At 32.6% G+C, this 27,135-nt stretch overlaps 1 protein-coding gene across 14 annotated transcripts in view; it reads left to right on the top strand.

The window, feature by feature from the left end:
- Positions 1–27,135, top strand: part of CNKSR2 (connector enhancer of kinase suppressor of Ras 2) — a 258,376-nt gene that overhangs the window by 57,403 nt on the left and 173,838 nt on the right. For all 14 annotated transcript variants that reach the window (XM_059051140.2, XM_059051142.2, XM_059051141.2 and 11 more), the window contains 2 exons: positions 4,830–5,032; positions 17,752–17,839. In XM_059051140.2, coding sequence (XP_058907123.1) covers positions 4,830–5,032; positions 17,752–17,839 — 291 coding nt within the window. The remainder of the gene's footprint in view (positions 1–4,829; positions 5,033–17,751; positions 17,840–27,135) is intronic.

Raw genomic sequence — 27,135 nt, 5'->3', positions numbered from 1 at the left:
AATCAGGAGGAGACATCCCTCTTCAGCAAACTGAGTTGACTGCATCAGGAGTTGTGCTGTTGGCAATGGGGAACTATGTTTGGTCTCTTCAAAACTGTAATGTCTCTACTGACTCTTCTACTTTTTCCTACATCTACTGTATTTATTTCTTCTTTTAAAAATTATATATTCATGCTCATACAGTGCTACCACAGGGAATACAAAGATTAAAAAGGCATAGTCTGTGCTCTTAAGATGTATACAGTCCAGTAAAGACAACAGTCATTAAAAGGTAATATAGATTTTTTTTTTAAAATCCCAGGGGAGTGCAGAAGGAGATGAAGAACACTACTGAGGGATCCAGGAACTGTAAGTGGGAAAAGTTGGAGAAAAGTTATCTAGGCAGAAAAAAATATGTGTAAAGACAGAATTGTGAGAGAGTATGCAGTGATCAGAGAAAAATAAGAATTTTGATTTAGCTGCTGCAGAGTGGGAAGTGATGGGAAGAACGTCACCTTACACTTTGTATCACATTATAATTCTTTGCTTAGGTTTTTTGGTCCTTGATATGCTTTCTGCCTAGTGATTAGCAAGTAGAGGATATTAAATTAATGTTATCTTACTGAATGAAGTTCTCTGCCTTTCTCCAGAGAACTGTAATTTTTTTCTCTTGCTGACACAGCCTCAGACTCTGAAGTTTCTGTTCCTAAAATAAGGAAGACACAGAAAAATTACCAAATTCCTTTGTTTTTTTTGAGCAATGGAATATTTTCGTCTGCCTTGTCTTGAAATTAGTCCTGATGGGGAATAAATGTTATGGCAGCTGTTGAAAATCAAAGGTTTATTTAGTAACTTGTTCATTCATGCAACATATACTTATTCAGCACCAACTATACTGTGTGTACCATGTTATCCTAGAAACAAATAAGCTTTTCATGATTTGGAGTTATATTAACTCTTTCAAGCTATTATGCTATCATTTGGTGTGCTTCAATAGAGAGCACCTTGTATTAACTAAAATAGTAAAGCATAAATAAAATGCATATAGTTTAATGTATAGCCCTTAATTTATGTTTTGACAATGCACCTTTTATTGAGAAGTACAAGTGAATCATTTATGACAGGATAAGAACAGTTTTCATTTCATTCTTCATATACTTTTCATGTAATAGGTATTTTGCAGGAAAAATTTGATGCCTGCCATTGCTAGGATTTGTTTCTTTGCAGCATAATTGCTTGGTTCATTCATCTCAAAATAATTCATTTCTAAAAAAAATTCATTAAAGCAGTCTTTTTAGGACTCACATATTTATTAAGTAAAGTATTATAAAACCTAAACACCTGCTACATGATGCATTCAAATTAAGAGCTCTGAATAAAATAACATTGACATTGTAAAATACATGGTGCCAATATTTCCAGTTAAGTGTTTAGTGAGAATTTGCCACTAGTGAGGGAGCCAGCTCGATTTTCTAAAATGTTGTTTCTTTCTTTCGTGTGCTTTTGCATGTGTATAACTGAGAGAAGAACAGTAGGAACTTAGCATCAGTTCCTTAAGATTAGACTGGCTATGTTGAATCAGTGTGGAGTCGCACCTGGTTCCTGGCATGAATGTTACTGGCCACGTAGGTAACATATAGGATAAAGAAAATCGCTAAGTACATTTCATGTCCAAGCTTTTGTTTACTTGATGTAGTCTTTTCTGTACCAATAGTAATGCCTAGTTGTCCCATGCATATCCAGTAAAAAGCAAGTCTGTAGTGAATAAACCTGCATTTTTTAAAAGTTGAGACAGTACTTCTCATCTGCATACCTTTGGCCAAAAGAAAAGGGGCGCTTCATATACTTGTTGCTTCTTTACATGGTAGGCAGGGGAGTGTGATTTACTGATGACTTAGTGAGTCACAACAAAGCGTCCACTCTCATGAAGGAAAAAGCAAAAAGATATCTGTGTTGTCAGTAATTGATTTTGAGCTACTTAGAACTGAGAACTGTGATGATGAAAATTAACTTGAGAGATCAACTAATCCATCTCTTTTGTTCATATAGTATCACACAGACACTGTTACATACAGAGAAGCTTCTAACCTATTTTTGTACTCTTCTAAAAATTTTAAATGCTTTTGAATTATTGATTTAACTAGTTGTATTTGTTAACTAGAATAAGTTTTAAGAATTTCCTTCTCCATCCTCTACTATGCATTTTTTGTCTCTTCTAGCTATTGGATTCCTCTGTGGCCTGTATTTTTTTACCTCAAATTGCTCCATATAGGATATTTCTTTAGTAAGCTTCCAAGTTAGGAGACCTCAGGGTATCTTACCAGGTTTTGTCCGGAAGATTTTTCTATTCTCTAATTCTTTTTTTTTTTTTTTTTTTTTTTTAACGTTATGCGGGCTTCTCACTGTTGTGGTCTCTCCCGTTGCGGAGCGCAGGCTCAGCGGCCCTGGCTCATAGGCCCATCCGCTCGGTGGCATGTGGGATCTTCCCGGACCGGGGCACGAACCCGTGTCCCCTGCATCGGCAGGCGGGTTCTCAACCACTGCGCCACCAGGGAAGCCCTCTCTAATTCTTGAGTTGTATTTTTTTTAATGTAATGCTATCTTAAATTTTGGACTCTTCAAAGTATTTTTACTTTGCCTTCAGATTTTTATTTATGAGAAGATCTGTATTCTTTTAAAATCATTTTTACCTTTTCTATAAAATATTTGAGATGGTAATATAAGAAGAGATAATTTAAATGAATCTTTTGTCAGGGCTAATGGCTACAGAGTGCAAGTTATGTTACCAGGTTGATTGATTAGGTTCCTCACTAATAAACTATTTAAATTTGAGTTTCTCTGAGAAATTTTTATAATTTGTTTGTAAACAAATATTTTCTCATCAAAATCATTAATACACAAAAATGAAAAAGGCAGACATTGTTATACTTAAGGGAAAATGCTTTAACACAGGGAAAAACTTCTGAAAATACTTTCAAGTACTTCAGAAGTATCATTTTCAGTTTAGTTGATATAAGTTATCTAGTCATTATCTAGTCATTAGAGAATATCTCTTATAAAAGGATACATGCTGGATAAAGTCTCCCAAATGTTTCACAAATAATTCATGTTCAGATGCAATAGAATTTGAATAGAATGTTGTTTTATTTGTGTAAACCAAACCTTTTAACTTGAGAGACTATTGTAATTCAAATTTAGCGGTGAATATATAATATACTATGTTTTTTAAAAAACAAATCCATGGCTCCAAAACAGTGTTCTTTTAGTAAAAATGTAAATTCTCAGCAAAGAACAATCAGATTTTTATCACTATTAAATCTTTAGTGGTAACATACATAACTTGCTATTAATGTTTATGCATCCAAATCTTCCTCTACGCCCTCCTTTTTTCTCCTCTAAGTTATTTCTTTTCTTAAATGGAAAAAATAAACCTAAATTTCGTATAAACTAGCTACCCAGTGTTTGTTGACTTGATATAATAGCTAAATTCATTGTGCCATTTTCTTCCCTTTTTCATTTCCCCCAGTATTTTCTTCCATTTTGTTTCACTTGTTTCTACTACCCTGCTTGAACGGCAATAGATTATTGGTGCTAAGGAGTGGGGGTAGAGGTATTTCCTCACAGGTGGCCTGGGGACTTACAGTTCCATTCTGATTGCTGTCTACTCTAAGCTCTGAGCTCTAAGCAAATCAAAAAATCTCCCTGTGTGTCTCACTTTACTTAACTGTAAAACGAGGGGATAAATCAAACTTAGAATTTATTTGGGCCTCAGAGGCTATCTAACATTCTTTGGGTTTTATGATTTTCTGTAAGTTAATAATACTTTTAATTTTACACATGACAGTAACGTACATGCTGCTAAGTACTTTGATCAAGGTAATTCTCTGATCAGGTTAACAACTCACAATTATCTGTCTTAAAATTAATTGTGACTTGTGAAATCTTTCCCTAAAGTTTATTTGAGGGGATCCAACAATATTTTCCTATTGAATATGGTTTTTAAAAGTTGATTTGTATTTATTCATATAAATCCTTTTTGCAATAATTTATAGACAAAACATTTAGGGTGAAATTATATATATTAATAGAAATTGAAAAGTGAGACCGAGGAAAAGAAGAACAATTATACTTACCAAAAAGTCATTGTGATTTCTTTAGATGTGCTTCATATTTGACTGTGAGCTAATGCAATCATTAACAAAATTATAAATAAGTTTAGTTTTATAATTTGTATTATAAAAAGGAGAAAGCGTATTGGTTTCCCTGAGGATGCAGAGGTTTTCCTGGTATACCATATCATAAAAGAAACTTCTTATGTGAGTCATTATGAAGAGGACACAGAAGGAAAGTTATATTGTATATGATTTATTTTTTGCTATTTCATTTTATTGTTGGATTGTACTTACTTTCTCATTTTGGGGAAGCAGAATTTTTCCTAGTGCCTACATTCATGACTACGCATATGCTAATAGAATAGATACTCAAAAATAATTGTTGATAGTAATGAATTTCACAAGTAAATGAACTTAGGTTTGGGTTAAAAAAGAAACTGCTTTTGAGTCCTTATAATCTTTCTGTCTTGGGTGGCATAATTCCAAGATATAATGCCCTCATCTTTCCATGTTCATATTAGCACTTACACATTTTCTTGTAATTTGTTTATCTGACGTTTCCCCAAATCCTCATTTGACTATGGGTTCTGCTAGGCCAGGAGTCCTATCTTATTTATGTGTAACTCTTAATACTTGTTCCACTGCCTGTACATATAGTAAAGTACTCAGTAAATGTTTTAACGAATGAATAAAATATTGACTTTAAGTATATTTGTTCTCTGTCTTTTTATAATTCAGAATTATGGCTTGGAAACAGAAAATCTAAAAACCCTTTCTCACAAGTTGAATGCATCTGCCAAAAATCTACAGAATTTTATAACAGGGAGGAGAAGGAGTGGCCATTATGATGGGAGAACCAGCCGAAAATTGCCAAATGATTTTCTGACTTCGGTTGTGGATCTGATTGGAGCAGCCAAGAGTCTGCTTGCCTGGTTGGACAGGTAAAATCTTTCACATGTTTCATAAGTTATCCTCCTCAGGCATCAGTGTGAATATAACGTTATTTCATTCTTTTCTTTTGAAAGGATTAGTTAAGTACGAGGAATATTAACAAATGCCTAATTATGATTTACCACAATATAAGCATATCATCAAAGAGATACTGTTTGCAAAATTTTATATCCAAGTAGCTAATCAATAATTAGTCCCTGACAGTTTCAAAATACATTTGCTGCTCTATAAGGAAAATCATTTTTAACTGTCATAACAAGATTTATAATACTGCCTTGTCTCCTGATTTTCTGTATTTTTTTCATTCATTGGTCATATTTAAGGCAGTGACCATCAGTATTCTATTTATTGTTTTAAATGGGTAATTAGACACTGACACTTTCATAGCATGCATTGTATGTCTCATTACCTTTGCTTTATTCATTCTTTATTTTAATTCACATTGCACAGTCAATTTTGGATATTATGAAAACAGTTTTGGTCCTTTTTTGCTAATTTAGTTAAGTTTCATTTGTCTTGGTACACATAAAAGTTTTCATAATATAAAATGAAAAAGTTAGATTAAAATTGTATATGTGATTAAACATTTTAATGGTAAACCATTACAGCTATTTTTAAAAAACTAAATAAGCTCTTTCATTTTTGAAAATTTTTTTGTAGGGGACATGTACTGCATTATGATGGTTAAATAATCAAATCTTAAAAAACATTTCGTCTCTTATAAGAAATTCTGATATGTAGAATTTTACTAGAATTCTTTCTTGAATAAATGTCAGTAGAATTTACATACATATACATATATATACACAGTGACCCTTGAACAACATGGGTTTGAACTGCATGGGTCCGCTTATATACAGAGTATTTTCAATAAATATACACTACATTACTATATGAACATAATCATCCATTGGTTGAATCTCTGGATATGGAGGGCTGACTATAAAGTTACACATTAATTTTTGACTGTGTGGGGTTGGCACCCCTAACCCTCTCTTTGTTTGAAGTTCAACTGTATTATATATTAGCTTTTTAAAAATATGAGACTTTATATTAAAAACAAAGTATTTGTATGTCTAAGGTAAAAGTTAAGGTAATTTTACTTAATTCTATATTGTCTAAATTTATATATATTACTAATAACATATAACATGACAATACTAAATCCAAATCGGAACACTAAGCTGTAATTATTAGCTTTTTGATAATTAATCGGTGGACAGCATATTTCTCTTATATTATGACATCATGAAAATTCTCATAATTGTTTAAACCACATTTATCCATTGTATGAAGTAATTGCCATTTAAACATGTAAATTGTACAAGTTGTATAATGGTCAATAAGTAAATATATTTAAAATATGGCTTATCCTTAAGTAACGTAATATACTTGTTTCAGGAGGCTTCTCAGTAATCAAGAAACTTATAGAAAATATATTTGATTTTAGTTATATCTTCTTATAACTATCACCTGTCCTATAATTGTAAATTAGCTCAGCCTTGATATTTATATTTGGTCAATTTCATTATTTTCTTTTTACACTAGTACTTGTTAAATAAATAAATAAATAGAATGATTAGAGAATGTTTTTACTTCTTAATGGCAGGTATGGCTGTTTATAAAATCACATAATGGTTTCTAGAACACTATATAGTAGTTTCTGAGATTTTATTGTATTATATAATTTTTTATGGTGGCATTATTTTTATCATCTAATAAGATGTCCTTAGTAAATGCCAGTTCATCTACAAACATACATGAGCGTACACACACATACATAGTAATCCATTAAGTCAATCAATGGTATTTTGTGTTTGTTTCATAGAGAAAATGTGACAAAAAGTCTGAAGGAAAGAATTTAAATCATCCGTTTGGCTTCCATTGCTGCAAAGGTTCTCACAATGCTTATTTTGTATGATATCATACTACCTATGGTGATCATTAAATCAAAGGCCATTTAACATTTTGATCATAAAAATAAAATGTATACTTAGAAGGAAAAGAGACAACTTTGTGATAACTTTAAAATCTTCTGCTGAGACTGTAAGTTTAAAAAAGAAACTGAAGTTTATATTTTGAAGATTTTTCTCAGGAAAGTTCAGCTCCAGGCTGGCTTGTCTATAATGATTATGCTTTAACAGCTTTAGTTTTAAAAAGGAAAGAAGAAGGAGAAAAAGAATTCTTTGTCATTTTAAGGCATTTGGACTTTATGCTGAAGGCAATGGGGAGCTGTTTAGGGTCACTGCTGTGTTCAGACCTTTGAATTTTGAAGATTACTTGGGCTATAATGTTGGGAAAGATTAGGGAAAGAATAAGGCTGGAAGAAGGGAAGCCAGTTAAGAGGTTGTTTCAGGAATATTTGTCCCTTGTTACCTGTCCAGGACCCCCTCAGATACCAGAACCTGAGGATTCTCAAGTCCCTTATATAAAATGACGGTATTTGCATGTAACCTACGCACATCCTCCTTTATATTTTAAATCGTCTGTAGATTACTTATAATACCTAATACAGTGTAAATGCTATGTAAATAATTGCCTTGTACAACAAGTTCAAATTTTGCTGTTCTGAACTCTCTGGAATTTTTTTTCAAATATTTCGATTCGAGGTTGGTTGAATCCATGGATATGGAACCTGCCAGTATGGCGTGCCAGCTGTTATCATGCTGCTGCTACTATTGGTGATTCTGATGCTGCCAGCCACACTCAAAGCAAACCTAGGAGAGTTGTCTTCATTTTACAGATGATAGGAAAACTAGCACATACAGAGGCAGAAGTTAAGTTCAAAACCAAATAGGAAGTAAGTGGTGGAGCCAGGATTCATTCCAGGCACCTGACTACAGAGTTGATTCTCTCCATTGCTATTTACTGAGATCTTTAATTAGAGAAGCAGCAGTGAGGGTAGAAGACTGTTAAACAGAGAGGCTAAGGAAAAGGAGACACCTAGGGTGAATAAGAGGTATCTGACTTGGCCGACCCAATGGATGGTGATGCCATTACCAAAACAGGAGGAACGGGTTATGGTGGAGGACAGGTGTTGAGTGTTGGCCATGATAGATTGTGAAAAGGTCTTTAGAGTGTTGCTGCTCAGAAAAGATATATGGTGGATAGAGATTTGGGAATAGTTAAAATATAGGTGGTAGTTGGAGTCCTGAATACATTAATATGGTGGTGTAAGGAGATTTTTAGAATGGATTCCTCTTATCCTGCTCTATTTGTTTTCCCTAACACAAACCCTTCTAACACAGTACGTAATTTACTTATGTGTTATTATTGTTTTTGTCTGACTGCTCTGTGTATAATGTATGCTTCTGGAGAGCATGGATTTTCATCTGCTTTGTTCACTGCTATCACAATTATCTAGAAGAGTTCCTGTCCTATAGTGGGTGCTCAATAAATTTTTTTGAGTGAATGAAGAGAACTGAGAAAAGGAATGACCTCTGCAGACCACCACGAACCGAAGGATGATTAGAAGTTCAGCTTATGGAAAAAAATAAGAAAACATAACCAGACTCCATAGGATAGAACTAGTTGAGAGTGGTGTCATGGTAGCAAAGGGAGTAAAGAGTTTTTTGGTGGGTGGGGGGTGGGGTGGGGAGGGGAGTGTTGATATTTTAGTATTATTTTATTTTTTCTAACTTTATTGAGATATGAGTGATATATAACACTGTGTAAGTTTAAAGTGTACAATGTGATGATTTGATACACATATACATTACAAAATGATTGCCATGATAAGGTTAGTTAATGTAATCTATCACTTCGCATAATTACCTTTTTTGTGTATGTGATGAGAACGTTTAAGATGGGAATAAGGAATTTTAGGGAAAAAAAGGAGGTGGTCAGTAGAGTCAAATGCTGCTGACAGATTAGGCAGGGTAAGGCTGAAAGTGTGTGGTAAATTAGGGGATCAGGATATATGTGATCTTACCAACAACAGTTTATAGTGTTTTTACTTAGAATTAATGAAAACTGGAATTCTTGGGTTGGTTGTGAGTTAAAGGTAAGTGATAACTCCTCTTTGAAGAAATTTTTCTGTGAAATGGTTTGTAGTTCAGGATTGTTTTGTATAATATTAACTTCTGCTTTTCATAGACTCCATCTTTTAGAGGTGTTGGAAAAGAGGAAAGGCAAATGATGAGGGCTACTTCTATATCTGGGAAGTTACTTTGCTTCCTTCTCTTCCATGGATTGTATGAATATCTGAAGTGCTCCTTGGCTAATATAAATTTCAAAAGGTCCCCAAATCAATTTAAATGTAATAGGATTTTATCTGTAACTGTGCCAAGTGAAATGTTTACGCTGTTTGTTTTCCTAACAAGTACCCCAGACTTTTATTAGAGATTGTTAGTGGCTGTGTATTTAAGTTATATTTTTATTCCTTTCAAAGAAAAAATGTTTTCTAGGTAGCAGCAAGAGCACAAGACAGCATTCCACATGCCCTCTTGTTTCAGTGTGTTCTGCAAACTACACAGGAAGCAAAACACATTAATCAATGCTAGAAAAGCCAAAAGAGCAGTGTTCTCCATGACCGCTCTTGTGAATCCCTGCCGAAATACATCGTGAAATAGTATAAAAGAACAAAGGGCTAAGTAAGAGAGTTTCAGCTCTGCCTCTGGCCCTGGGTAACCTTGAACCTTAACCTCTGTTTTTATTTTCTTTTTAGAATAAGGATGTAAGACCTGCAGAATTTGAAGTTCTCTTCTAAGCACTAATATTCTATAAATCATTGACCTTGTTCACCAAAGACATACGAGGAATATATTCGTCTTATTTCCCTTTACATAATTTCAAAGAAAATAAACACTAACAAAGTTCGTTGGTGACTTGTAGAATCATGATTTAGCTCCCTACCTCATCTCTGACTAAATTTAGTTAATGTTAAGTTCTAGACCAAAACTAATCTGTTTTTGTGCTTTATATACGGTAAGAATGTATCTTGTCTTTTTTATTTTTGTTTTGAAGAACTGAGAACTTAAGTACTCAATTATAAAAGTTCCATCGAAATTATGTTGACCATAATTTTTTAATATCTTGATTTGTCATGGTAGATTGCCTTTAATTTGGAGGGTTTAAAATGGTCACTGCAATCGAATATTGCCAGGCATTGGATCTTTAACCTTAGTTTATTCCTTTAGTGTACAATATAGTATAATTCTTTAGTTGAAAAATGAAAAATTCTGTCAGTTAACTATGGTTATTTTGATGCCAAACAACTGGCTTAACTTTTTAAAAATCTGACTTTTTTGGCATTAAATTTTTTTTACATTTTGGGGAGAACTTGCATGCACAACAATATGATGAGTTTATTGCAATTTTTATTTTATGTCACTTGAAGGGGGAGAAAGGAAAAGGGAGAATAGGAAAAAATCTTTAATTAGTTCCATACTGAACTAGATACTTTACATGTATTGACCCATTGAATTCTCACGAAGCAGGTATCATCATCCCCATTTTACATATGAAACATGAAGTAATTTGCCTGAAGTTATTCACTAGTGTGAAAATTATAATTTGAATATGTTTTTGTTGTGATACCAAAGCCCTTCTTGTTTCTCTTTTATCATGTTCCTTTGTCATACTACATCTCGTTTTGAATGTGGACTAGTTCTTAAGGATTTTGAGGAAGCGATTCTTAGGAATGCGGCATATATAAACATTTATTTGTACTTTGGTGTTTCTCCTCAAATGCTAAACAAGAATACCACTTTGCTTTTTCTGGCCTTGATACTTCAAATTGCTATATAGAATTTTTTTATAGAAAGTTTATTTCTCATTTTACTTTGAAAACATCAATGAGATATCTCTTAATATCATTGAAAACCTTTTGAATGTTTAAGGCAAAAGCATTAGGGTGCTAGGGAAAATGTTTACAAATCACAAAAACTGCAATTTCAGTGGAGCTTCCATTTAAGTAACATTTATTTTCAAAAATTAGCTCCTTACATTTCTTAAATAAAATAAAATCTAAGGCTAACAGAAATCCCCTTTTTCTTCTTATTTTAAATATTGACTTGAGTGCAACAACAGACTTTCCCAGAGGAAAAGCCTCAGAGGTGAATCACAGTTGGTAGCTTTACTGTTTATTTTCAATTCATGGTTTACTTGTCTATTTTTAACCTACATCCTGCTGTTTTTCACACCTCATCTTTCTTGCAGTTTTATATGGCTTTGCCAAATCAACCTATACTTGGAGGTTTCCAGATCGCTGTATGTACCATGTTGTACAGTAACATCATTAAAAAATATTCGAAAGTATTATATATAGAAAAAGTTTATTTTGCTATTTATAATGAAAATTTATTCTTTTCTCTCATTTTTAGCATTAATACCTATTTCTAATTGTTTCTGAAGTACATTTTAAGATCATTCTGTTTTAAAAGGATCAATGAGATGTCTTTTTATATCACTGAAAACCTTTTAAATGTTTAAGGCATAAGGGTTAGAATGTCAAGGGAAAACATGTATTCTTTGAAATCTTTTGCTTTATCTACGAAAGTGGTTGAACTAATTTCTTCTTCCATGATATGAAACTATAGGAGAAAAAATATTTCTATACCAGGGGAAAATTACAGAGACAAAGAAAACTATCCCAAACACTACCAAATGCTGTGGCTTGTTGCTGTTTGGTCTTATTTCCTCTTGTGTGCTCAGTGCTCCCACTTGGCACCTCTTGTTCCAGAAATGAGCAGTGATGTTAGCAAGGCTGTTGTTCATAGAATGCCCCTCAGGCTCAGCAGTACCAACCTGAGAAACAGTAAAGCCTTCCAGATTTCCTAATTAACTCCTTAGCTTTTCTTGTTAGCTTCTAATTTTTTTAGGATTTCTGAACCATTAATAACCTTTCCATAAATGCTTTTGTTTGAAAAGAGTGTACAACAGATAATTTTTATAGGGTCAGTTACTTTTGCACTAGAAAGAAGTATAAGGATTTTATTATCCACATGATGATTTGAGGATAGTTGTGTAACTTTTAAGATCTAAGTAGGATGGTTCCTGTAATGGCCATTTATTAATGAGCCAAGGATTTTATCTTTTTTTTTAACTTTCTGGCATCAAAAAGTTTTCCTGCCATGAATTTTCTTTACCTTGAGTCAGCCACGTGTTTTTTTCTAAGTAGCCTGAGCTCTAACTTGGGGTTACTTTAGACTGAGGAACAAATTCCTCTCTTAATTTTGTTTTGTTTTCAATTTGATCATATTCAGCTATTCTATAGAGATCCATTTCTTTATCTCATTAAGTCATGATTGAGTGTTCCTCTTTGGTAACTGACAAAGATTGGAACCTGTCAGCCTTCTTTTATTTATGTATGTGTATAGCCAAAATCATCATTCCAAGCATTAATATTTGCTGGCTAAGAATGGTTCTTAGTGTGGTTGTATGTGATTTGCCTTTAAAATGAAAACTTTAGGGGAATTCACTACAAGATAAAATGCATGTTTTCCTAGGTATATCTTAGATTTTTTTTCCAGTTTTTTTTGACATTTAATCTTGAGCGAGAAGCTTGTCCCACTTGAAATATGAGTGCTCAGGAAAGTGGAAAACACGCCTTAGAATTCATTTTGCTACAGGCATTCAGTTATCAAATAGATTTTTCTTGTGGTACATTTTCAAGATCAAATGAGTCTTTTTTTAAGATTTTATGGGGAAAATCATGCTGTACTTCATCTTATCACTTTTGAATGAAGCTTTTAGATTTTATTAACAGACTTTGACCTTTGCAAGGCTAGGAACCCAAGCTCTTTCTAATCATGCCAGAAGCATTTTTGAATTCTTAATTAAAATGCCAATTTTTATGCTTCAATGCAGCAAAAATGGTCTTGGGGTGGTTTTTTTAAATGATGTTTTCCTAGAAGTGCTTATATCTTAACATCTTTTTAAAAATAGTTTTATTGAAGCCTAATTTACATTGTATAAAATTTATCCATTTTAAGTTTAATGAGTTTTAATAAATTTAGATAAAGCTATGCAAAGACTTCAGATTAATTAATTACATACATTTTGTTCTAATTATCATTATTTGAATTCTTAATGACTCCTTCTGTTTTAGTAAACTATGTTGAAAAATATACCATTTCGGAATAGGAATAAACAGTAGTGGAAGACAGTGCATAATAGACTGCGGTATATAGAATCATTTAGAAAACAGTATGTTCAAACCCCTGGAAAAAGAAAGGGTCATTTAATAAGTGCAATTGGGGCACTTGATGAAGCCTTTGGAGAATAAATAATGATAGAACACTACCTGTTCACTAAAGTAATTTTAGGCATATCATTTATTTAAGAGGGAAAAATAAATCCATAAGAAAACTGGAGAAAATATAGACAAAAAATGATTTTTAGATGTAGAGTTATTATTAAGTATTTTAAAACATGGAATAAAATGCAAAGGAATATGCTGTTTGACTTTGACTACATAAAATTGAAAAACATGACTAAGTATAAGACAGATGACAAACTGGGGAAAATACTTGCAACAAACAGTTATGAGAAGCAGAGGGTTAATGTGTACTATGTGAATATTACGTTTAAATTAAAAACAAAGAACGCCAAGATGCAATAGATGAGCCTATAAATAGACAATTCAAAAAACAAGAAACAAACTGCTAAGATGTATATACCACACAATAATTTCAAAGTACTTGAAGCAAAAAATGACAGAACTAAAAGAAGAAATAGACAGATCCACAATTACAATTGGATACCTCATCTCCTCTCTCAAGACAGAAAGTAAGGATTAGAAGAGCTGAACAACACCAGATAACAAGATATAATTGACATTTTGAGAGCATTTCATCCAACAATAGTAGAATACAAATTCTTTTCAAGTGCCCATGGAACGTTCATGAAGGTACTCCATATCTGCATCATAAAACAAGCTTCAACACATTTAAAATAATTTAAATCAGTTAGAATCTCTTCTTTAACCATAATGGAGTCAAACTAGAAATCAAACAACACACTTATAACTAATCCATGGATAAAAGAGGAAATCTCAAGGGAAATGAAAAGAAATACATTGAACAGAATGAAAATTAGAACAAGTCATAATTTTTGAGGCACGCAGGTAAAGCAATTCTGTAAGGAAAATTTGTAAGCACTGAATGCTTATATCAGAAAAAAAGAAAGATCTCAAATCAGTTTTCTAAGTTCTCATCTCAAGAAAATAGAAAAATAATTGCTAATCAACAAGCATGGGTGTAAAGTTTTAGTTAAGCAAGATGAAAAAGTTCTAGAGATCTGCTGTAGAACAGTGTACCTATAATTAATAGTATTGTCTTCTACAGTTAAATTTTTGTTAAGAGGTTAGATCTCATGCTAAGTATTATTAAAAAAATAAAGTTAAAGAAAAAAGAAAGTGGAAAATAAGCCCAAAGCAGCAAAAGGGAGCAAATAATAATGATAAATGAATGGAAATCAATGAAACTGAAAATGGAACCACACTATGTTGAGAAGTCAATCACAATTAAACAGATAATAAAGGAATACTATAAATAACTCTTTATACATACATTTGACAGCTTAGATGAAATGAACCAATTCCTTCAAAAACACAAAAACTACCAAAACTTACCCAAGATGAAATAGATTATCTGAATGATCCTGTAACTATTAAAGAAATTGAATTGTACTTAGAAACTCTTTGGAGTAGGGGAAAAAAGGTCCAGGCCTAGATGATGTCACTGGTGAATTCTATGTTTAAAGAAAAAATAATACCAATTCTACACAGTCTATTTCAGAAAATAGACATAGAGGTAATCCATCCCGTCTCATTTTATGGTACAGTCATTATCCTGATTCCAATACCCAGCAAAGATAGTACAAACTTACATGTTATAATCCTCCACAAAATATTGGCAATCCAACCGAGTCCAACCACATATAAATAGAACTGTGCAACTTGACTAAGTGGGATTCATTCTAGGTAAGGAAGGCTGCTTCAGTACTTGAAAATAAATCAGTGTAGTCTACCATGTTAATGTGCTATAGAATAAAAGTCATATAATTATATCAGTTAATGTTAGAAAAAAAGCATTCAGTAGAATCCTATACCCGTTCATGAGAAAAATTATCAGCAAAGCAGGAATAGAGTAGTAATATCTCAACTTGATATAAAGCATATATAAAAAGCAACAGCTGACCTTATACTGTGAAAGACAATGCTTTCCTCCTAAGATTGGGAATAAGGCAAGGCTGTCCACTCTCATCCCTCCTGTTATATCCAGTACAGTAGGCCAGAAGAGGAAGTAAAAGGCTTAGAGATTAGAAAGGAAAAAATAAAACTTTTCCTATTTGCAGATAATATATGTCTGTGTATAGAATATTCCAAGATAGCTACAAAACATCTTTTTGAACTAGTAAGTGAATTTGGCAAGGTTGTAGAATATGAAGTCTACACAGAAAACTTTATCACATTCTTGTATACTAGCAATGTACAGTTGGAAACAAAAAGTAAAAACATGGTATAATTTACAGATGCTCTAGAATTAATGAGATGCCTACATATAAATTTAGCAAAATATCTACAGGATTTGTATGTGAAAACTATAAAACACTGATGTATAAAATCAAACAAGACCTAAATAAATGGAGAGATACTGTGTTCATGGATTGGAAGACTCAACTTAGTAAAGATGTCAATTCTCAAATCTTCCTGTAGGTTTAATAAAATTCACATAAAAATTAAAGCAGGATTTTTTTTTACAGCTACAGACAGTGTGATTCTAAAATTGTATTAAAAAGTAAAGGGACCATAATACTTCATCAATTTTGAAGTTTTTTAATACTATTTTAAATATTATATAACTTCAATACTCAAAACTGGTATTGGTGGCAAGATAGACACAGAGAGTCCAGAACTTTATGCATATGGTTAGCCAGTTTTTGACAAAGGAGCAAAAGCAATTCAGTGGAGAATGGTTAGTTTTTCAACAAATGGTGTTGGAACACTTGCATAGGCAGAGGGAAAAAAGTGAACCTCGACCCAAACCTCACACCTTATACAAAAATTGACTTAACAATGGGTCATAGATCTAAAAGTAAAATAAAAAACTTTTAGAAGAAAACTTGAGTTAGAGTCAGGTGAAGATTTCTTAGATATAATGCTAAAGGTACAATCCAGAAAAGAAATTATCGATAAGTTTGACCTCATTAAAATAAAAAACTTTTGACCTGCTAAAGATCCTGTTAAAGGATGGAAATAGAAGCCATAGACTGAGAAGAAATTTTACAGGTTACCTATTCAACAAAGCACTTGCATACAGAAAATACTGAGAAGTCTCTAAACTCAATAGTAATACCAAAAATCTAAATAAAGAATGGGCAAAGGGCTTGAGCAGACATTTCACTAAAGAGTATATATGGATAGCAAATATATGCACAAGTCAGCATAACCAGTTAGAAAATTATTAGGGAAATATAGTTAACGATTAAATATAGATAATATATAAATAGAGCAAATACATATAACTTTGGGGAAATGCAAGTTAAATCTGTGATAAGCCTCTACATAGCTATTAGAATGGCCAAAATACATAAGTGAAAAATACATTTTTAAAAAATGTAACCAATAAAGGGCCTCTCATATGGACCCCTGTGACAATGGGAGGTGCTTGAGTTGTAGAGTTTTCTAGAAGAGAGACAAATTCAGTTTGTAACCAGGAAGCAGTATTATATAATCATTTATAGTAAATTGCCTTAAGAGTTATCAGTAGAGAGATCCAAAGCACTAAAGTTCTAGTAATCTAACTAAAATTTTACCCCCATACCTTCTTTTCTATTTGTGATTTTGTTTTCTTTAAACTGGGCCTCCCAAATCTCATAAGCTTTGGCCCCACAAAAACCTGATTGGCATTCATAGACAAGAGAGAGGATAAGGACTAATGGAAAGCCACTGAATTCATTTGGTGGCAAAACACTTACTTGGGAAGACTGCTGCTGTCTATAACATTCTTGAAAATATAAACCCCGTACCAATATGTATTATTTACATGCCAAGTTGTTTGAAGACGGATGTGAAGTGATGTAAGTAATTGGCTTAGTACAAATGAAAACCTACTTAAGTTCATAGAGGTGGTATATTAGTGTTTAACTCTGGGCTGTGGAGTCTGGAGTCAGACTTCCTGGGTTTGAATACTAGCTCCACCACTTACTAGTTTTCACTTAACCTTTCTCTACCTCACATTTCTTATATGTAAAATGGGAATAATAATAGTGCCTATCTTGTAAGAGTTGTGAAAATTATTTGGTACGTGTAAAGCATTTAGAAAAGTAACTGGCATATAGTAAGTCCTCAGTAGGTGATAGCTGTCAGACTAGCTCTGAATTGTGACTATTTCAAGAAGATACTGGACTCAAAAACTTACCTTCATTTGAAAAGAAAACTAAAATGTCTTTGCTAAAGCATGCCTTTTTGGTGTTGTTTTATTTTAGATGTAGTGAAGAGACCTCGTAAGAAGTACAAAAGAACCTTTAAATATTAAGCACTAAAAAAAGAGAAATTTGATGGAAAGCAAACATTTTTCTTGAATTCTCTTCCAAGCATTTCCCTCGATTTTCTTCCTTAAATATGTTCCGAATATTGTCTATCCCTATGTAAACTTCAGAACAATTCATTTCATATTATTCAAAATCTTATTTTAGGCTCTTGTATTTGGGGAACTTTCAATAGCTGTTCCTATTAATCACAGTTTTCCTTTTTCCTTTATAGATCACCATTTGCTGCTGTCACAGACTATTCAGTTACAAGGAATAATGTCATACAGCTCTGCTTGGAATTAACAACAATCGTGCAACAGGTATTAGCTGGAAAATTTTTCTTCAGTTAATTTATTAGCTATCTCATATTCTAACAATGAGAAGTACTTGTATTTACCAAGAGTTTATAAAATACTGGTTTGGGATTTTTCTCTTTCAAAGACAAATGGTTCAAAAGAAACCAAATACATAATTCATTGGAGAACTATGCATATAGCCCAGTAAACAAGAGTTTTATTTATCAGCAGATGTAAAAGAAATCTGAACCTCCAGAGACAGCTTTATAATAAATAAGTCAGTTACTGTCACACTTTTAGTGGGGATGACTAAACTGTATGGCCTTTCACATACAGACCTTTCACATTTAATTTTAAATTAAATTTAAATTAACCCATTTGAATAACAATCTGAGACTTTTGCTCTAAGACACCATTAGTTCCTTATTAGTACGACTCTACTTTCATTTATATAGGTATACATACAAACAAATACACATAATAGCCTTTAATTATCACCTTAATCATTTAAACGATCTATTTACATGACCCAGTTTTTTTACTTTGAATAGTATTTAAGCCAGGGACTCCAAATCAAACGTGTTCAGTAGTGCAGCAGCTGATATAAATGTCCTGGCATAACATATGGAGAAATGGTAGAGGAGTGAATTGACTAGTACATATCCTGCAAAAATGTGTTTAAATGTAATAACAAAACACATCTGAGAGGTGGGAGGCTAGCGACCACCACTCTGTGTAAGCCTCAGGTCAACCTGTTGCTGCTACTGCTGCTACTTTCTCAGGGTGCCATTTCTTGTTAAACTATCCAGTGATGCAGAAATAGGGAAAGCAGAGGATAAAATGTGATGATACAGAAGATTATTGGGGAAATTCATGATTTAATTTATCCTTCTACTCCCTGTCCTTTATGACGAGGGGTAATTAAGTTTCTTATATTGCCTGTATTTTCGCAAATAATAATTTTTTAATACAGACTTAAATGTTTCAATATATTCAATATATTCAATATATTTTCTGCTGTAAGTAAGTTTGTGACTTTTAATTGTGGAATACAGCAGACATTCATCAGGATTATATCATAGCAGTAAGAAAGTCAGTAACTCACTGCTGTTAGTCACAAACATGGATGAAGATGATAAGCATTTTATCAGCCTTGAAATGCTGTTGTCTCACTACATGTTTTCATATCTGTTATCAGTAAATTTTATTTCTGAATGTCAAAGATTTCAACGATATTAGGGAGAAGAGTGGCATTTTAGGGCAAAGGTCAGTCAGCAAACGTTTTCTGTGAAAGGCCACATTTTAAGTATGTAAGGTTTTGTAGGCTTTAATGATATAGGCTATATGGTGTTTGATCCAACTATTCAACTGCAAAAGCAGCCGCAGACAATGTGTAAGTAAAATGAATAGACATGGTGATGTGCCAGTAAAACTTGGTTTGCAAAAACAAACAGCAGGTTGAATTTAGCCCTGGGCCACAGTTTGCTGATTCATGTTCTAGGGCTATGCTAGTCCAGTGTGGTTCTTGGGCCAGTAGCATTATTATCACACAGAAACTTGTTAGAAATTCAGATTTTTGGCACACACTCCAAATGTACTATGGGGAATGCCCAGGAATCTGCATGTTTCCTGGTTTTCCAGGTGATTCTGGTTCTCATACACTGTTCTAGGGCATAGGAATGAAAGAACAATAATATAATCTATGGGTAATTTTTCTTGTAGATCTGTATTGTCAGTGACATTTCTTCAAAAATATGTTTTTTAAAGCTGTTTTTTTTTAAGCCATTAAACTTGACCAGAGATTTGAGATGTGGATAATAGACTATTAGTTCTTTCCCTTTTACCATGAGAGAAAGAAATTTTCTCTGCTTTAAGGGTACCTACTGCACAGTATTTGTATGATAATCATTCATAGTATGTTGGATATGTGTTCAGTAGCAATCTATATGCCAACAGTCATAATAATACAATAATTATTATTATCCGCTACATGACAAGATCTGTGATAACTATTATATGTATTACTTAAGATTTTCATTTATACATGAGACCCAAGATAATTGAAATACTGTGGAATTAAATGGGAGAATTGAGTTTATTTTTCAACTTTTTAAACATGAGAAACTCATACGTAATGTCCATTCTATGAGAATACAATCCATCTGATGTCACTTTCTAAAATAAGGTCATTTCCATGCATAATTATGACAGAAAGTGGGTGTTTTTAACTTCTTGTGTCTCCTTTAAACATCTGCATCTGCATGGCCAGTTTAAGGTTAACTTTTGAGTAATTGGCCCACTCTTTGTTGCCTTGTAAACAAAGACTGCAATTCTAAATGGCAACTCTGATAAGTTTTCTTGAAAATCTTGAAGGAGAATCAGGTGTATTCATTTTCACTGAATTCATTCATACTTAATGTTTTCCCATATCAAAAGTAGATAAACAAAGAGATCTTTTTAAAGAAAAAAAACCTTTCTTTTAACTTTTACCATAGAGTGAAGTCAAAAATGGAAAGCTTTCTATGTTTAGAACTCACAGGTTCCAGAACATACCTCTGTCACGCTAACCTTCAAATGTTACATTATGAATGGCTGAAGTGATTTTCAGTGACTTAAAATTTCCTGTAGAGGCATGTGCAGGGGTGGAAGTGCAGTTTGCGTAAGATAGGACTAACCCACCCATTCTGCTATTTTAAGAACCTACCATCTAAGTAACAAGTGATGCAGTTTTTGTTTCCAGAATGTATGAACACCTGCTATAGACATCTACTTCATAGAAAACATATGCCATTCTGATATTGCCCTCAGAGGCTTGTTCATGCTCACAACAGGACCTTTTAACAGCTGCACTGTTTGGCTCAACATTCTCTTTAGGAATCTTACGTCAAGGCATAATGGGTTTACGTTTTGCTATTTGCAGATCAGGAAACATTAGGTAGAATAGAGAGAGAGATACTTTTACAGATTGAACTCTAAGTACATTCTGTCTTGACCAAATAATTGAAATACTCCAAGTATACTGAGGACGTAGAAGGACTTTCTGTACCCTCGACAACTGTACACTCTGTTTTGAAGAGGATGCCTTGCCCTTCTTCTTGCCCTTCTTTTGAAGAGAATGCCTTGCCCTTCTTGGGTAACAGAAACATTACCCATTTCTGTTTTTTTAAAGTTCAGTAGCTCATAACATTTCTCACAGTTCCTTCTACCTCACTTTCATTTTCCCATCACACGTCCTGTTCCATGTGTCACCTTTAAGACGCTTCCAAACAGAAACTTCTCTGTATATGGGTGTTCTTGGTTCTTGCCTTGCCTACCCCCTCCCAACATGTTACCTGACTTGATATCTTAATTCACTTACTTTAACCAGGTCTTTTATGTGGTACCTTAAAGGAAATATTAGATGTAAATGTCTCTCAATAAAATACATCTTCATGACATTCTGATTTAATCTACTTGTAAGTATAGAATGGATCACTTTCAGACTAGTCATCCCAAAGCCCAGCTCCAATTCTGTCGCTTTCAGCAGTTTTCCCCTAATTTCCAAATTGATTACAAATTCCTCTCTTTGGAATTCAAGGGACTCCAAGTAAGGTTCTAACATAATTTAAATTTTATCTTCTAGTACTCCTTTGTATCTTAATTGTACTCCAGTTCATATGGATGAGTTATTGTTGGTAAAATAGATCTTGCAGTTTCATCTTTTTATGTTGTGAGGCCTCCTCAGAACACGTCCCATATATCTTTTTATCGCTGCCTGTCAAAATTATGTCCCATCCTTTAAGGCCTCTAGGAAATGCCACCCCACTCATGAAACTTTTACTATTTCTCATAATTGTTTGTATACCCCCTACTTTGACCATTTACATTTAATCAACCATGGTTGATGTTGTTGGGATTAAATTAAATATACCACCTTGTTCTTTGTCTTCTATGTCTCCAATCTGGTCTTTGTTCTTTTTTCTGTATTAATTATTTTTGATGATTCCAGTTTGTCCCCTTTGTTGACTTATCAGCTACAATTGTCTGTTGTATGAGCAAAGGTAGAAATCCCTAAAACTTACTTTATATGCGTTTTACATCTTGTCAGTTATATTCTGCTGTGAATCATAATTATCTGACTTCCATTAGACTGTTATCTCCTTGAAAACAGGAACAATGTTGTGCTCATTACTTGTTAAAATAAGTTGACCTGAGCCCCAGTTATCCCATGTGGTTAGCACATACTCATTTTATACTCTTCCAGAAAAATCTAGAATTAAATGCTTAAATCGTTATTTTTATTTCAACTCCTGTGTAAAAGCTGCAGTTCTGTCTCTGCTACTCATATAAAGAACCCCAGAGATATCCAGATACCCATCACTTTACATCTCAGTTTATTCATCAATTAAAATAAAAATATTGATCCTCATAACCATTTTCCAGTGCTAGAATGAAAGTGAACAAAACTTCTGAAACACTATGCTGTTATATAACACTAACAAAATATATTTTTTAGAGGAAACTTAATTGTAGGCATGATATGAATGTTTGTAAATCATCTCTTAAATAATCTATTATTTTTTACTGTTGTGTGATGTCATATCTTTGATACCAAGTCTTTCTGGGCTCTGTGGTCTGTTGCTACCTATCTTGGCAATAGGAATGAGGATGGTAATTAAAATGATGAAATGAAACAGTTAAGTGTTTGCTTCTTGATGATGAAACTACAGGTGATTTTAGTTTATTTAGACTCTACGTTTCTGTATTTTTCAGATGTTCTAAAATGAATTTGAGTTATCAGAAAAACATAAAATGAACGCTATGTACATTGAAGAAATACTACTTTCAGTTGGATGAAAGAGCACAGCATAGATGAATACTTATTATATTTTAAAATAAATTACGTAGTTTACAAACAGTCAGTGTCCATCTAATGGTCTCATTCAGCCATTAAATACACACTAATCATCTCATTCACTTGGAATTGTATGCAGTATCTAAAGACAGAATTAAACTGAAGCTGCCAGTAAAAGAGGCCAACTTGAATAAGCAAAGTGTAGATTTTAAAAAAAATATCTAGGGCATGCATTTATTACCAGGCTTTCAAGAAATCTCATCTGAACAGTTATGATGGTAGTTATGCTTTGAAATATGCTGTACTTCAAATTATTTTCACTCAACTTTAATTATTTTTATTCCCTTTGAGCAAGATGAGATGATCAATATCTAAAAATAAACTGTCACAAATAGCTTTTTTTCCCTTCTTAACACAAAGGAGTGGTACTATGAAGTAAGTGGAAAGTGCTTCTTGATATTGGCTACTTATATTTAAAGTAATGCAAACGTTAGAGGAGAAAGAGAAATTTCTTTTTAACAAGCTCTGTTTGGAAGAATTTATTTAATCTTACTGTATCTGTTTTTCTTATTTCCAGATGTGATGGGTTTAGACAGTTATAGTTGAAGTCTTTTAAACAGGTTCTTTCCCCCCAACACTTCTTCCCCACGTAAGATATAGTAACACATTTGAGAAAACAGGGAAACTGGTTTTAAAATCTTAAATGGGAAGAATTCTCACAAAGAACTGAAGCTTCAGATATTTAGAACACTGTCAGCACCTGAAACAGAAAAATGAGACAGGTACCCACGCACTTCTTGTCAGCATTGAAATAATTGCCATGATGCCTATCCTAATGAGTATCAGCTTAACCTAAAATTATTCTACTGCACCCTTTAAAATGTTTTCCAGTTCAAACACAAAAAATGATTAATTAGATTGTCACTCGTTAAGAAATGGGTGCAAAAGTATCGGTTTTCAAGGTAAAACTTTGGTGGAACTTAGAATACTTGGGGCAAGGGACAGAGGGTGGGGATAGTGAGTATTGGGAGATTTGAGGCTTAGCCCTGTTGTTTCATGAGCATTTCACCTTGGACAAACCATCTATAAACAGAAATAATTCTATTATTGTGAGAATCAAATTAGATGTATTAAAAATGGTTCACAAATGTGAAGTGAAAAACAAAAGTAAAGTAATATTAATTATAAAATGGATGAGAAAAAGACTCGATACAAAGAACTAGAATAACAAGTTTGTTTTAAATAATAAATGTACACAGATTTTTTTCTCCGTTTGGTGTGTTAGTTTTCTTCAGCTGCATATACAGTGAAGGAGATAACTGAGAGAAAAATGTCAACATGTGAAACATTTTAAATCAGATTTTGAACTGTTAAATGCAGAGTGAAAACTTCCTTTTTTGTTTATTTAAAAATTTTTAAAATTTAATTTGTAAGTAAACTTTTTATTTTGAGATAGTTGTAGATTCACATGCAATTGTAAAATGAAGACTTCCTTTTAAAATTCGTTCTGCTGATATACTCTTACATGAAATGATCCCTTCTAAATTATATGTTATAAAATGTTTTCTCATGGGCTTGCTCGTTTTTCATCCTTTTAAGACTCATTTTTCCATATCCTTGAATATCACTGATTTTCTGGATAGTGTTCGAAACATAGTTCTTTCCCTTACCATTCCAAGCTGAAAGTTAGAAAAAAAAAAAGATCAATAGTCTTTCACCTAAGATGGTTATAAATAATTTTTGAGAAGAAAAAATACAAAGAAAAGAGAAATTTTAGAAACCTTTCTAAAAACATCAATCTATTTTAAATACGTGATTTTTACCTACTGCATGGTCTGTAGTTTCCTTTTCCACCCTCTAAAATTTGAAGAAACAGCATGTACTGTTCAAAAACTCTTAACTGAGAGAATCTTCACTGAGAACTGGAAGTTTTTTTAGATGTTGAAAGAGAGCTTTTATGGTCCTAGCTTGTATTCGTTCCGTTGATCTTATATGCCATCTGTGTAAAGGTTTGTATGTAGCACACTCTATACTCCTCTAATTACTTTCTATATTTTTTAAAATTATAAAAGCAGTGTAATATGCTTTATAGAAAAATTTAGAGTAATGAAAAGAAGAAAAACATTGCTTGTAATCTTTCCACCCAAAGAAAACGCCTGTTATCATTTTGCTTGTTTTACTTGCCATTTTGCCTGTTTTCATCTACATACACATATATATTTTCAAAATGGTCTTTTTCATTTATTATTGTGCCATAATTTTTAAAAAATTTTACCACATAGTTATTAGGTCTTTTGTCCTTTAAAAAAGTTTATAAAATAATAATACTTGTTAATTTTAAAAATACAGAAAACCATAAAGAAGAATAGTTACTGTCATCCCAACTTAAGCACCAGAAACAACTGTGCCACTGCTTGGTCTTTCCTCTAATAAATGTCTTTACTTCAGTTGTTATTCTGACTTTATGACAGTTCATTTCTTTGATTTTTTTTCCATATTTACCTGTCTGATGTATTTTGTTCCTTTCTAACTCTGTTCAAGAAAATGGAAAAAATAGTCTTCAAAGGTCAATAGTGGAAGTGTTTCTTTTTGATGGACATCTTCCTCTAAATTATGTGTGTGTGTGCTTTCTAATCACTTTTGTTACCTTTACACCATTTTAAATACATATCAGTAAAAGTAAACTATGTATGAGTTATTCTTTAAATATACATTTTTAGATAAAAATGTAAGTGAACGTATTGAGTATATAACCCTTTTTAAAAAATATTCCTGCTTGAATTTAATCTAACCTGTTTTATCTTAATCGGGTTGTTATTTACTCAAGGTAAATACCCAAGAGAAAATAAGAGCTTTTTTAGGACTTAATTGAACTGGTATTTGTGGTTTAAATTGTTAGGGCATGTATTTATAAATAGTAAAAAATTAAAAGATTACAGAATTTTGTAAAAATAGCCTTAGAAATGAGTTTTTAGGTTTTATTAAGGATTTAAGCAAGAAAATTTGGCCTATGAGTTTATTGACAATAGCTATCATATTTTACTTTATTATATTTTATCTGTATGAATATTACATCCTTTACCTTTCTAGTTGACACTTTATATTATTTACTCTTAAATTTTATGGCAAAATAGGTTAGTGGGCTTTGACATAAAGTAGATCTGAATTCATTATGGCTCTGCTTTTTACAAACTGTATGAACTTGGACAGATTACTTCATATATCTGATAACTCTGTTTTTATTTGTAAAGTGGATTACCAACCACCTTGTTGGATTACTGTAGGTGAATTTATGTGAATATTGGAAATTGATCTAGTTCGTGATCTGGCATTTTAGTGGGAGCTTAATAAATGGCAATTTTAGTTACCTTGTATAGCAAAAGAGCCTTGGAAACTCTAAGCTCAGTTAGTTTGTTCTTTCACACAAAATTTAAAGGAGTGATTCTCTGCTTACTTTTGGTGCTGAGTGGCAATGAAGAAAGACCTGTTTCTACAATGAGTGATTTTTTAAAAAAGAATTTTGGTTTAATTTTGGATTTTTTAGAATTTATGGCAAATTGGTAACTATATATGCTTCATATTCTGGATGATATTTTGAAATGTCCATGTTCAAATGGAATTCAAAAATTAATTTTGGTTACTTGTGAATTTGCCGTCCCTATCCACATATTCAAGCAACCTAGAGTTGAAATGGAAAACTCAAAACGTGTAAAGGTAAAAGCCTAGTGTATAATAAAGAGTCCGTCATACAGAATGTGTGTTGTAAAAGGGATATTAAGATTCAAGTAGTAGTGAAGTGCATGTAAAGTTCTAAAATGGGGATATAAATTATCCTGGGGTAGGCAGGCTATATTCTGTGGTTCATGTAGTAAGTATTAAACCATATGAAAGCTCAGCCAGGATAGTCTATCATTCATCTCAAACACAGCTTTAAATATTATTTTTGCTATATTTTCAGGGTTAGTGTTTAAGCCTTCCTGAATTAGACATTCTAGGTGACCTGAAAAATGGACTTGGGCTTTTGGGATTTGAAACTGGTACATTTCAGACCAAAAACGAGGACAAACTTTATATGTAATTTTTAAACAATACGAATTACATTACTTACCATACCTGTTGAATGCAATATGAAAGATACTGGTTTTCTTATTTTATATTTAAGCAATATATTTTAGTTCAATACTCAGTCCTTAAAGTTTTCTTCAGTTGTTTCGGTTGATGATGAATAAGCAAAGCCATTATCTTTTTAAACTTTTCTTTATAATCCTAATGTAATGAATCAGGAGTTAGATATAGAACTATTAGGCAGAGTACCCAGATAGCTTGAGGACTTTTTTTCTGAAGACAAATATAAAACTAAAAACATAGAATTTGCAAAGCTGAGATTATGCTGTGTATATATGCCTGTATCCCTTTGAAGGCCTAGAATATACCATTATAATCAGAATAGATATAAATACACAAACAGAGAGAAAGAGAAATCCTT

This window comes from Kogia breviceps, chromosome X (genome assembly GCF_026419965.1).
Source record: "Kogia breviceps isolate mKogBre1 chromosome X, mKogBre1 haplotype 1, whole genome shotgun sequence".
NCBI classification, from domain to species: domain Eukaryota; kingdom Metazoa; phylum Chordata; class Mammalia; order Artiodactyla; family Physeteridae; genus Kogia; species Kogia breviceps.
This window is presented reverse-complemented; position numbering and strand designations above follow the sequence as displayed.